This window comes from Gracilinanus agilis, chromosome 3, assembly GCF_016433145.1.
Source record: "Gracilinanus agilis isolate LMUSP501 chromosome 3, AgileGrace, whole genome shotgun sequence".
Lineage (NCBI taxonomy): Eukaryota > Metazoa > Chordata > Mammalia > Didelphimorphia > Didelphidae > Gracilinanus > Gracilinanus agilis.
Genome location: NC_058132.1, coordinates 207,899,271 through 207,913,181, shown reverse-complemented (window position 1 = coordinate 207,913,181; position 13,911 = coordinate 207,899,271). Strand labels below are relative to the sequence as shown.

Here is a 13,911-nt window from a genome sequence, read left to right as displayed (position 1 = left end):
CCTGAATTGAGGGAAGGTAAATCTGTCCTGTTCTTTGTGTATAGCACTTTAAAAGTGGTTTACCCTGAGGTTACTCTGCAAGCAGTTGGCTTCAACCAGCCTCTATTCTGCCCAGGGTCTCAAGTCTCACTGCCAAAACCTTGCACTGCCCTCAGGGGTAAGTCTTTGGTGCTTTCAACCAGCCCCCATTGCCATGGCCCCTCACTCTGATTCTGGTATGTGTTATTTAAAATCACTTGGGGTACTTGGAACTACATTTCCCGTGATCCTCAAAGGGTTTCCTGTTTTGGATTATGTATTCAAGGTGAGGGACTGTTTTAAAATAGGGGGAAGTGACTTTGAACTTCCTCTTTAGCTACCTGAGCGTGCGAAGATAGGAAGGTAAAATGGCTGAGGTGATGTTGGAATAGGTTTCTTACAGGCGCGTGGTCAATTTATATCTATCAGCATGGCTTTTATTAAAATACTATTCTCTCTTCTAATCTTGGCCCTCATCATTTTTTTATTTTATTTTTATTTTATTTTATTTTTTTATTTTTAAACCCTTAACTTCTGTGTATTGACTTATAGGTGGAAGATTGGTAAGGGTAGGCAATGGGGGTCAAGTGACTTGCCCAGGGTCACACAGCTTCTCATCATTTTTAATAATAACAGGTACAGTAGGTGGTATGGGGGAGGGATGATCAGCTTACATTTTGATAAATGTTTTTTTTGCCCCCTTATAGTATGGGAATCCCCAAACACTACCTACCATTAAGGCTGCATCCAATGGGAGAGCCCCTTTATTTGTCCAATTTTGATTTCTGTCCTTTAGAGATGCTTTGTAATGATCAGCTGGAAGGAGATTCAGAAGGCTCCTGCTACTATGCCGCCATCTTAGCTCCGCCTCACTCCTCCTCTCTATAGCTGCCAAAGTAGTTGATTTTTTTTCTTAAGCCGGTTATTATTTCACTCCTCTACTCAATAAAGCCTATCCTATTACCTCTTAAGATAAATATAAACTTTTCTAGTTAAGTTTTAAAGCTCTTCACAATTTGCCCCAACTTATCCTTCCAGACTTCCTGAACATACTATATCACTTCCTTCCTGATACTATTCAATTTAGCCAAACTAGCTCTTCTGCTCCTCACACATATAGCTTCCTTTCCTTTCTCCAGAACTTTTGTACCAGATACTCTTCTGTCTAGAGTTTACTTTCTCTTCATTCCATAGACTTCTCTTCCTTCAACATGCCTATCGAGTGCCACTTTCTGAACCTGTTGATTTCTGATTTCTCCTTAAATGCTAGTGCCCCTCCTCTAATTAATCTGAATTTTTATTCTCACTTTATTTATTATGTGTGGCATTTCTATTTGTACTTGTCTCCCTGTTCGACTTGTAAGGACACAGAGTGTAAGGATTGTTTCTTTTTTTTGTATGCCAAGTTCTTAGCCCAGCACCTACTACATAGCTGCAACCTAATAAACGCTTGTTGATTGGTTGATAATCCAACTCTTTCCCCCATTTTATAGATTAAAAAAAAAGTGATATGTAGAGAGTACGGTTAAGTGCATAAGCCACAGATGAACAAACTGAGACCTAAGTACTAGAGGCCTGGAGCTCCAAGCCCCTTTGTTCCTAGGACACCATTCCTAGAGGGGGCTGAGGAAGTTGGCTGTTCTTAGATGTCAAAGGACTCTGTCATGAACAGCTAGGATCTAGAATGATACAACAAACCAGAAGCACCCTGTGATGAACAGCACACTGTCAACTAAGGGCCTGGAAAGTGGTGGGTGGGGCTGCGGAGGAGAGAGCTGGTGTAGACACTTTGGCAGCTTTGATTTGGGGCTCCATTTCTTCTCTGTAACTGAGATGGGAGTGGGAGGCTGAGCCTGAATGCACAATGATAGAAGTGAAGGAGGAAGCGCAATCCTCAAGTGCCTGGTACTTTCCTGAGGAGGGAGGGAGTCTGCTTCAGAGGGGAGGCCATCTCTTGAGAGCATCCTGCCTGCTTCCCTCACAGCCTCACTGAACACCCAAGAGAGCACAAAGGCAGCAGCCACAGCTACTCCAGGTGGGATTCTTCCCAGCTGTTGACAAAACAAAACTCTGTCCTATTCTTTACTGATAAGGCTGGGACACCTTGATAAGGTCCTTGGGAGGCATAGATAAACACTTATCTCAGTTTCCAGGCATCACTTTCTAAACCTTGCTTACTTCATCTCTTCTCCTTCCATTACCTTTCACTTCCCTGGCCTCCACTAATTGCAGTTTCAAATTGAGAATGGCATGGGGCTACCATTTCCCTGATAAGGAAGCCTTAGCCCCAGCTCTGGTTTCCCAGCAAGGCCTAATCAGATGTGATATCTCATTCCAAACCTGAGAAGGTCAGAGTCAGCTCCATTTTTCACTCTGAGGCCAGTGACTGGACCTGTGGTTTCATTAGCCCAGGAGACTTTCCAAATGTAGAAAATCTACTAATGCAGGGAAGTACCTTTTCTGCAACATATATTCTTAGAGGTGCCTAAAGCAGAAAGTTTAGTGGCTTGCCCTGTGTCCTTACAACCAGAATACATCAGAGGCAGGACCTGAATCCAGGACTTCCTTGCTCTAAAGCTAGCCCTCTATCACTCCACTCTGCCTCTCACCCAAAATGAAATATCCTTTCCACATCATGACTCTCTTTTTTGTGGTTTCACCATGTTATAGGTTGGCATAAGAAATTAAATGGGATTTTTTTTTTAAAGTTTTACAGGAGCTGCAGATAACATGTGAAAGGCAGATGACACAAAAAATTTAGCAACTCAGAAATACATACTCAATCCAAAATTTACAAGAAGTTACTGTAGATGCCCCATAAAAGAAAATGAAAAAAATTCAGATTTCTTCTCTGTTATGAAGGAAGGGTCAAACAGTTTGATGCAGATTTTCTAGATTGCCGGCATGCCATGCCCCTAACACCAAGATGTAGAAAGGATAACTATGTAAGGTTCTTGAAAAAAGAGCTTGGGTGGTTTTATTCCTTTGTATCTCCAGTGCCCAGCACTAGAGTATAGCACAGAGTAGATCTTTAATAAATATCTGATGACTGATTGATCTTGTCCAGCCCCATGCTCCTAGAAACAAGTACACCTAATTTGCCCTAGACAGTTGCCTTTTAAAAAGTTCTCTCTCTAAAAACCTGGGGCCTGCCCCCACTACCTGCCTCAGCACCATCAGGTCATTTCAAAGGTAATTCCAGTAACTGATATAAAATGTCTGCTTTATAAAAGTAATTTAATCTCTGCTTTTGTTTGTCTCTAAATGATGAATGATTTGTTGCCCTATATTTACACTATCCTTGATCTCAACAGACTCCTAACAATATTATATCTTTCCAGCCTTTTAATGAGGTATAGAAGGTTAAAGTGGTACCCATTTTCCAGGCAGCAAAACTGAATCATGAAAAGTTCAGTGATTTCAAAGCTCAATGATGAGACTAGGATTAGGATTTCACTTTGTCACATCAGATGCAATGTACAAACTTAATATCTTCTGGAACAAGCAATGTACAAACTTAATATCCTCTGGAACAAGCAGTTCACCTGTCTCATTCCAAAGAGTAGTTAATAGGTCAATAAGTAGCCTATATAGGCCCGTGATGGCAAACCTATGACATGTGTGCCAAAGGGGGCACTCAGAACCCTCTCTGTGGGCATGTGTGCTGTCACCCCAGCACAGAGGTTGCTAGAGGACTCAGGGCCAGGCTGCTCCCCTCCCCATCTCCATGAGTGCCTGAGGACATTTCTCACATCATCTGTCTCTCTAAAAGGTTCACCATTTCTGACATATAGGCTATATTGCATAACCTATAACAACAGCAACAGCCATATATAACCAGAAGAAAGATGAACATCAAAAACATCACAAGCTGTCTCTTAAGTGAGATACTTTTATAAAAGCAATCCAAAAAAATTAGCAATCTGAACATTTAAAGGTCAAATATTTGAAAATCAGATGGGAAATGGGCATGTGTTTCCCTTAATAAACTAAGAACTATTATAAATTGAATTAGTGGGCAACAATTGATGTTTAAGCTAAGAAAGTTGTACGTAAGTATGATCTAGCTACAGAGAAACAAGTAATTCTGGAGCTGTGACAGACCTCATCCAACATCCTAATTTACAGGGGAAACTGAGTTCAAAAGATTAAGGGCTTGCCCAAATCACCCAAACAGTTATAACAGAGTTCATCTTACACTACAATTCCCATAGTGCAGTTTCTATTACACTGAGAGCATATTATAAATTTCTTTGAATAAATAATGGTATTGTTTGAAGAAACAGCTAGGTGATGCAGTGGATAAACTCAGGAAGACCTGAGTTCAAATCTGGCCTCAAATACTTATTAGCTATATGACAGTGGGCAAGTCCCTTAACCCTGCTTGCCTCAGTTTCTTCATCTGTAAAATGAACTGGAGAAGGAAATCGAAAACTATTCCAGTATCTTTGACAAAAAAAACCTAAGTGGAGACATGAAGAGTCAGACATGAAAAAAAACAACTAAACAACAAAACTCTTTTAAGAATGATATATTTCTGTGTAAAAGGCATAATTGAAGAGGGAACACACTAACATTTCATTTTTCTTTTTCTCCCTACCTCTAGCTATTAATGGCTTCTCCTTCCAGATTACCATCATCACCTTCATTGTAAATGTCTTCTAAGCACCTAATATTTATATGTTGTTTACTTCTTAAGGGCAAGGATTGTTTTTCTTTTTTACTGTATCTCAAGCTCTCTCTACAGGTGTTTAATAAATGTGTGTTGACTGACAGATAGTTGAATCGGCATTATTGAAAAGGTTCATTACTCTCTACTTGGTGGCCACAAGCTAAATTACAAGCGTAGAGAAACAAACTCATGTCTCTTGGAAATTCAACCCCATGAAGTGATGGAAAACCCAGAGGCTCAATCAAGACAAGTGACTCACGGCAATTCCTCTCGTCGCTCATGTCTCCACAGTCATTATCATAGTCACACCACCAAATGCTGTTAATGCAGTTCCCATTGCTGCAGCGGTACTGATTGCGAAGGCAAGTGTTTTCTAACCAATCAGAGGAGGTGGAAGGGAGAGAAAGCAAGTCAAGTCATTACTACTTGTCAAATGCACAGAGCACAGATCTTTGGGGTTTTTACTTTTTCACCTTCACCCCAGGACCAATATAGAACACTTTAAGAAAAAGGAAAACACATACATAAATAGCAGAAGATATCTTTCTTCTTTTTTAAACTCTTACCTTCATTCTTAGAATTAATACTAAGTATTGGTTCCAATGTAGAAGAGGGGCACGAGGTAGGCAATTGGGGTCAAGTGACTCGTCCAGAGTCACAGAAAGTGTTTAGGTCCAGATCTGAAGGCAGGATCTCTTGTCTGCAGGCCTGACTCTCTATCCACTGAGCTACCTAGTTGCCCCTTCTTTGTTTCTTCTTAATGCAAAACAAAAAAAGATTTAAAAAAAAACCAACAAGAAAGGGTACTAGGAAATCTGAGATGACCGATAAGGAAGATGGCATTTGCCTATGGGATGAGGGAAAACCAAGCCCCCTATATTAGAAAAGGCTACCCTCACATTTAACACTTTGATAGGGAATCCAAGCTATCTTATAAACAAAGCAACTGATTTATGGCTTCTGTTCATATATTCTACACATTGGCATATGATTATTTTTCTTATATGATTCTTCTAATAAAGCAAGTACTTTCTAATTTTTTCACAGAAAAATGCATTTTTTAAAAGAAATTGGGCTGAGCCAACACACTGAGCTTTCAATGGCCAGGTTGTATCCTGATAACAGATAGTGGAAGGATATTCCTTACCCCCTAAAAATGGTATTGATTCTGACTATTAAGTTTCGAATACTTTGGAGAAATCATTTAGAACCTAAGATTTTCGAGAGGAAAAAAGGGTTCTCCACCCCCCCCCTTTATTTTTCTTAAGAAAGAGCCTAAAGTACTATAATTGTATATTTAGCTGCCCAACCTCTTAAACTGCTGAGAGAGAGGAACTTAAAGTTACAAAGAAAACACCACCAGGGGCAAATCTGAAGGAGGAATTTTGGACATCAACATGGGCCCATCAGGAAAAGGACTGATCACCTAGTGGCTCAGCTCATTGTCATGGCAACACAAGGGTTTGTACAGAGGCTGGGCTAGAGTCATCAACCCACAGGTGGGAACTCTATGAGAAGCAAATTGTGAGCCTAGACCCAAAGGTCTTTTGTAAACACTGACAGATCACCGTTGGGTGAGAGTCATTGTTCAAAGCTGGATTGGTACAATCTAGCCAGGGAAGTGGGGAAGGAATGGTTAAAAGATCATGGGTCAGAATATAAAAATTAGGGGCTTATTTCTGACATTAACCAAAAAACCACAATATTTGAAAATAAGGATCTCATTTTTGAGGTCAACAGTTCCAGGTTGTCTGAGATTAGGAGATAAGTACTGTAGATTTGGAAAATGAAACTTGCTTTAAAGCAGAATCTACTATTTGAAGAATGTCTTGTGTACATCCACCTCCAGAGAAAGAACTAATGAACAGAAATAAGCAAAACATAGTTTTATATATGCATATATCTTTTTGTCAAATGATTCCATCCTTACACTTCTCTAATGGGGAGATGGAGGCAGAGTTATCTGTGTATTTTAATGTAACAAACAAACGAATTAAATGATCAAAACAAAAGAACCTGGGGAAAAGGATGGAAAGAAAAGGAAGAAAAGAAGGAAACCAATCCAAAGAAGATATAAAAAAGCCTCACCTTCTTTGATACAGGTATTATTCTTCAGCTGATAGCCCCGAGGGCAGTCACACCTTAGCTCTCCAGAAGGAAGGATGCTGCTAGATACACCCTCAGGACACTTGCAACTCTTGCTGTGATTGGCTTTGGGCAAACACAGTAGGCTGCAGGGCTTGGATACACAGGCATTGTTTCCTGGATGGAGGAAAAGAAGTAGTAGTACCATCCATTACTGAATGAAACAAGAGGATGAATGGCAGCTGGGGTCCCCAGGGGGCCCAGACAGAGGCAGTAACAGAACGCTAAATGTAATCCTCTTACTTAGCAGATAAGGATGATGAAGAAGATCACAGAGGTTAAGGGACTTTCCTAAAGTCCCACAGCTTAAAAGTAGCAGGACTAGAATCTTTCTGCCTTCTCTTCCTTTTTGTTTTTTGTTTTGTTTTGTTTTGAAAGGCTTAACTTCTGTGTATTGGCTCCTTGGTAGAAGAGTGGTAAGGATGGGCAATGGGGGTCAAGTGACTTGCCCAAGGTCACACAGCTGATAAGTGTCTGAGGCCGGATTTGAACCTAGGACCTCCCTTCTCTAGGTCTGGCTCTCAATCCACTGAGCTACCCAGCTGCCCCCTCTTCCTATCTTTTTGGCAGACTTTTAATTCAGGAAAATCATCACTAATTTTTAAGCAAATTCTGATCTAAATGAAGTACACCAAATATCTCAGATTGTGATAAGGGAAATATTTTGGTAATATTTGTAATAATGTTATTAATAGTCTCTTCGATTCTCCTCTGAAAAGTATGGTTTTTGCCTATCACGAAGCCAGGAAAGACGCAAATATGAACTGCCTCAGATACTTCCTGGCTGTGTGATCATAGGAATTCATTTAACTTCTCTGTGTCTCAGTTGCCTCATCTGTAAACTGAGAGCAATAGGAACCCTTATCTCATAAATTTTTTTTTGAGGTTCAAATGTATGAAAAGTTACCTTAAGTCACTACATAAATGTGAGTTATTATTAGCATTGTTTCCAAAGTACAAATGGAAAGAGAAACCCTCTGTTATTTAACTCCCACATGTTTTTCCACAGCCTAACTTAATAACAATAATACATCATTTATATAAATTTAAATTTTACAATGCACTTTCATTCATAACAATCTTATGAGAAAGATAGTGAGAATACCATTATAATCCCACTTTAAAAAAAGAAGACCTATAGGTTAAATGACTTGTCTAGGGTTATATAGTGAGTATAATTTATCAAATGCATCAGATTAGGCTACTGCTGTATTGTGAGACAACCTTTGTAATTGTGCAAACAGACCCTAAACTCCTCTGCCCAGACTTCCCTCCAGAGGCAGAAGGCAGGCACTTGTTGACACCAGTAGTACAGACCCCTCAACCCACCCTCCCCTACAGAGAAAGTCATGGGAAGCTGGTCTCCACAGATTTACACAAGCCCTCTCTGTGCAGGTTTGAGAATCAACCCCATGTGTAATAGATATCATGTGAGATGTGTATCAGTACAGCTGGCTTGAACAGTATACCTATTAACAGTAACAAGGTTCTGGAAACCTGTGAATATGATGGCATCTCATTATGGGTCTTTTAACTGGTTAAACAAAAAAGGAGGAAAAAAGGTGAAATGGCAGCAGTGACTGATGTTTTATCCACCAAAAGACAATATCATGCTGTGGAGAGTGTAGTAAATGATGCTATCCTAAAAAGAGGATACACAAAATATTTAAGGAATAGCTGAAACCAACAAGACAAAAGTCAGAGCCCAAAGTGTTCCAGCAAATGCAAATTACTCTGTTGCTAGAGAAGGATTTCCAGGTGCCTAGAAAGCACAATGCCCAACGGGGTCAATGTCATGGGTTGGATCCCCACATGGGTCAGTGTCCCATCACTGTAGATTTCTCCTCTCCCCCCAGGTAATCTTTCTACATACATGTATCACTTGTTACAAGAGCAGCTAGGAAAGAAAGAATGAGAATGAAACAGGGCAAACAGAAAATACATTTACTTTATCAGCCAAATATGGGGAGATGACACGGCTCTAACATGATGCCTTTTGGGAAAGCAATGGAATAAAGAATAACGGCATGAAGTGGGAGTATAAAGACATGTGCTTGGTAATTTGGATTGTTTGCTGATAAAACAAAAACACCAGAGTTTAAAATACATGTAAAGCCTCTCAAGAGAACAACTCAGGGTAGAACACTCAACTCAGGGTAGAAGTTCTGATATGCTTCTTTCTTTTTTTTTTAAACCCTTACATTCCATCTTGGTATCCATCTTGTGGTGGTTCCAAGGCAGAACAGTGGTAAGGACTAGGCAATGGGGGTTAAGTGACTTGCCCAAAGTCACACAGCCAGGAAATGTCTGAGGCCAAATTTGAATCCAGGACCTCCTGTCTCCAGACCTGTCTCTCAATCCACTGAACCACCTAGCTGCCCCCAATATGTTTCTTTAAAAAAAAAAAAGTGGTTATCTAAAATCACACCATTTTTGCAAGCAAAAAGGCATTAGCTTATCACCAAATTTAACAAATGCATTAAATGAAGTATTGATTATATGCTGGTCTATATTCCAAAGCAAGGCTTCTATAATTGTCATATCCCTTGGAGATTTTTGGTTCCAATAACTGATCTTGATGATGTATTTGACTGATAGCAAAGCTCAAGCTGCTAAAATGTGTGAAGACCAGGTTCGATTCAGTAATGATGGTAATAACATACAGCAACTACTGTCTAAGATTGCCCATCTTGTGCTAGCATTATCTTAGAATCAAAGATTTAGAGATGGAGAGAAACTTAGAGATCTATTTCGTTTTATAGATGAGGAAACTGGGGCCCTGATACCTTCAAGGATTTGCATATAGTCATAGAACCAGGCTTCAAACCCAGATCTTGGTAGCAGATATGGAGTTACAGGATTTAAAAACTGAAAACTTCTCACAGATCACTTATTTTAATCTCCCATTTTATAGATGAGGCATCTGAAACACCAAGTCACTTGATACTATCCTAAAAACAAGAAAAAAAACATTTAAGAAATAGTTGAGACCAACAAGATGAAAGTCAGAACCCAAAGTGTTTGGGCAAACACAAATTGGTTTATTGCTAGAGTTGGGTTTCCAGTTGCTTAGAAAGCACAATGCTCAATGGAGTTATACAGGTCACCCAGGTGGCAAGTCAGATAGCAGTCAATGAGGGCTTAAACCGGGATCCTTTCATTAGAAATCCTGTCCTGTTCTCAGTGTCCTCCAAAATAGCAACAGACCAGCCTGCTGTTCAATGAATGGCAAATGATTCTGAGCAAGAAGGAAAAATCCCGGCAACCAGAATCCCGCTATAGTAGCTTCTATTTGCCAAGAAGCCAGAAGGATCCTAGAGCAGGCTGAATGACATTAGAAGGTTGCCCACTTATTTATTCAGGGTGGCAGTACAGACCACCTATGGTTATGTTCTGACTACATGGAGTGGTGACTGGAGAGAGACAGCATTGCTTCCAGTCTCAGTCAGGAATACAGTTTTGGAGATGTTTTACACATGGTAGAGAGGGATGGCTTCCCTGCAAATCACAGAAGGGGATCCTTCTGGCCTCTTCTGGACTATCAAAATAGTACTCCAAGATTCTGATAGTATGTGAGCTCCTTGAGGCCAGGGATGTGCTCAGTTTTCTGCTTCTATCCTCAATTCTTAGCACAGGACCCTGATAATACTTATTTAATGGTTGTTGGTTGACTGCGATGTTTTGATCACAAGAGACTTGGCTCAGAAGGTAGAGGATGAACTTTTCCACTATGACCTCTGGGAGGAGCTGAGGAGCAAGTCATTCTCTGAACATCCTCTAAGATTTCAGGAGATTAAAGATAAAAGCATGTTACCCACAGAAAGGTGAAGGATTCAGGATGTAAACTGAAACATATATTTTTAGATGTGGCCAATGCAAGGATTTTTTTTTTGTTTAGCAATGCATAATTCTTACAATAGTTTTGTTTTGTTTTTCAACAGGGGGAAGAAATGGAAGGGAAAATAAGATTCTGTTCGTTGAAAAAATTAATTTTAATTTAAAAAGGGTATGCCCAGATAACAGGTGATATGAAAACGGACTGATAACTTTAGCAAACTATCAGCTCAAAATTACAAGTCTGGACCAGGCTCAATAGGAGTGAACATTCTGGGAGCAAACTTAAAACTAACTTAAAAAAAAAACTAATATAATCTTGGGCTGCTCGGATATTATTGTCTTCTGCTCTTATCAACTAGTTCTGTGAAGTTCTGGGAGCCAACTATATTTGGTATCAAGACCCTGATGAGCAGAAGCAGTACCCAGGAGAGCCACCAGGATCATGAGAGGATTTCAAATTGTGCTCCCTTGGAGTGAGAATCAGTTAGGAAAGGGGACTTTTCAGTTCTAAAAAGAGAAGATACAAGGAGAGTCAGGAGAGCTGTCTTCAAAGATTTGAAGGGCTGTATTTGTAAAAGAGAAAAGAGTCATGTTCCCAAAGTGTAGAATAAGGAAAAGTGGAGGGACATTAGAGAAAAGCAGATTTAGCTCTGATATAAGTAGAGATATCCTTAAAACTAAAACTGCCAAAAAAGGTTAAGCTAACTCCAGAAGTTACAAGTTATTCATCACTAGTGGTCTTTAAGATGAGGCCAAATGACTGCTTACCAAAGATGTTAAAGATGGAGGCACTATTCAGGATTAAGTTGTAAAATGAAGGTTTTTTTTTTTTAACAAAATTAATGGAACTAAGTTAAAAGGGGTTGGGGCAGGGCTTGGATTTATATCCAATATCTCTGAAAAAGGACTGATATCCAAGATAAACTGCCTCAAGATGGCATAGTGAGAAAAGAACTAGTCTTAGAAGAACTTCTTGCTTTTGACACTAGTTATGAGACTATTTGAACCTCAGATTGCTTAACTGAAAAGTGGGGTCAATAATATCTATTCTACTTTCTTCCGAAGTTGGTGTGCAAATGTAAAGTTGACTACTGACATTACTATTCTAACCTCTGATGACCTTCCACATCAGAACCTCTGAAAGGTGATAGCCAGACCCCACTCACAGTCCTTGCTGCCCCGATCCAGATAAAGTCTTTGGTCTTTGGGCTCCCTACTTCACTGATGAACTAAAGCAAACAATTCCAGCACTGTATGAATGCCTTTATTTCGGGTGTGATCCAAGGAAAGGTTGCTGAGGGAATTTGCAGGATGTACACACATAAACACCAACTCCTTTAAATATTCTGAATTTAGAACAATAACTATAAACTCAGTAGCTTTTTCCTCATCTTAGACTTCACCCCTCCCTCCCTCCCTTCCTCCTCCTCATCCACATACAAGCACTCTCTGCAGTAGAGCATCTCTCAAACGTTTTGGTCTCAGGACCCCTTTGCAGTGACTGAGGACCCCCTCTCTCCAAGAGCTTTTGTTTATTTACCATATTAGAAAATAAAACATTGTAATATCATCATGAAAATGGTTTTGACCTTGCAGACCCTCACCCTTATATCCATCCCTCAGGGATCTGAGAACTGCTGCCTGAGTGTTAGCCAAGTTTGTTTTCTCCAGCATAAAGAGGAAATCACACTCCATGTGAGAAATGAAGGCTTGCCTGTTCTACAGTTGGAGTTGTAGAAGTACATTCTGCCAGCTCCTTCGGCAGCCTTTCTTGGATCACATCAGAAATAATAGCATTTGAGTAGAACTGGACTGTTTACAATGGGTCATCAGAGAAGTGGGAAGCTCAAAGACCACAGACTTCATCTGAGCAAAGCTGTCTAAGAGCCTGCCTGCCAAATGTCTGCCAAATACATCTTTCTGAATATTTGCTTGAGAGATAGAAAATTTGCTTTTGTGGAGGAGGTAGAATCGCTAGGAAGATCAGTCTATCCCATCAGAGGAAGACTCTGAGACTCAAGCTATGAACTAAGAAGCAGGGTCCGATCATTACTCCTAACTCCCAACACCACCTTGAAAGATCGATGGGAAGATTTTATTAAATTTTTTTTCATAACTTGCTACAATTTCTGTGCATCTCTCAGGTTAACTCAGAGAGCCTGAGAAATAGGCACCTAGAGATAGTTGGCAATATCATCAAGCACGAGTGACCTCTGCCTAGAGCCATGCCAGTCCTTTGGAATTAGAAAGACCAGAGGTGCAGAGAGCTATGTCCTCTCCATCAGGGAAGTGGGTAGTTGATGCCATACATCAGAGGGGAGCCCAGGCCATCCTTTTCACATTCTGACCTTGGGTGACCCATGGGAATTTGCTCTCCTACACACTTCTGTGCTGGGCTAAAGCCAACCTCTAAGTAAACCCTGCAGGGACAGATAAAATGACTCAACCTTTCAAAAAAAAATAAAAAAAAATGACTCAACCTTTCACTTTTCCCCCCTCTGTCCTCCTCTTCCTAATGACTTCTGAGTCAGCAGCTACTACCTGGAAATGGCTGTCCTCTCTCTTCCCCAAAATGAACTCAGCCCAGAATGATGCCATGGTATTCCACAAGTTCCTTTGGTAAACTGAATCTTGCAACCCCCTCTAAGAGAATGCTTTTCCTTATTTCCAACTCCAAACCCTCCCAATCTACACCATTTGTCCATTTCTTTTTCTGTTTTGAGGAAGATGGTCACCATCCTCTGTGTAATAAATAGCCCTTCAGAGTTCCCTTGTTCAGGGACCACTTATTGCTCTCAGCCCCATGATGTTTAAAGAGAGCTAACAAGAGTATGAAACACAGCCAGTGAGTAGGTTTTTCCCCTACCCTTTACTTTCCATTCTTCAGTTCCTGTCTGGGAAGCATCCATCCTGTGCCTGCCACTGTCTAGCTAAGGCTACAGTATTTAAAGACAATCCCATCTATGACCATCTAGATTCTATATTTTCCATAATATGTCTGCTGAAATGTGAAGCAAATGGTTTTAAAGGAAAGAAGGAAGTTTCAAAGGTAAATGTCTTGCCATTCACACCACATCACACATCCACACCCATAAATGGATCTAGAGCCTTTCTGTCAAGAATACCTTGATAAGATTAATTTCTTCCATTAAAAAAATCATCAAGAGCATCAAAGGGAGAAGGATAAGAAAAGTTCTGTTAAATTAAGTATATTATGTGTTAATTATGTGCAGAGAACT

The 13,911-nt window shown here is 40.1% G+C and overlaps 1 protein-coding gene across 1 annotated transcript in view; it reads right to left on the bottom strand.

Annotated features, from left to right (window-relative positions):
- The window catches only part of SORL1 (sortilin related receptor 1), a 246,842-nt gene that overhangs the window by 56,981 nt on the left and 175,950 nt on the right, over window positions 1-13,911 (bottom strand). Inside the window, exons 22-23 of the mRNA XM_044669646.1 lie at window positions 6,779-6,952; window positions 4,950-5,063 (exon numbers count right to left, since the gene is read on the bottom strand). Of these exons, the coding sequence (XP_044525581.1) occupies window positions 4,950-5,063; window positions 6,779-6,952 (288 nt within the window). The remainder of the gene's footprint in view (window positions 1-4,949; window positions 5,064-6,778; window positions 6,953-13,911) is intronic.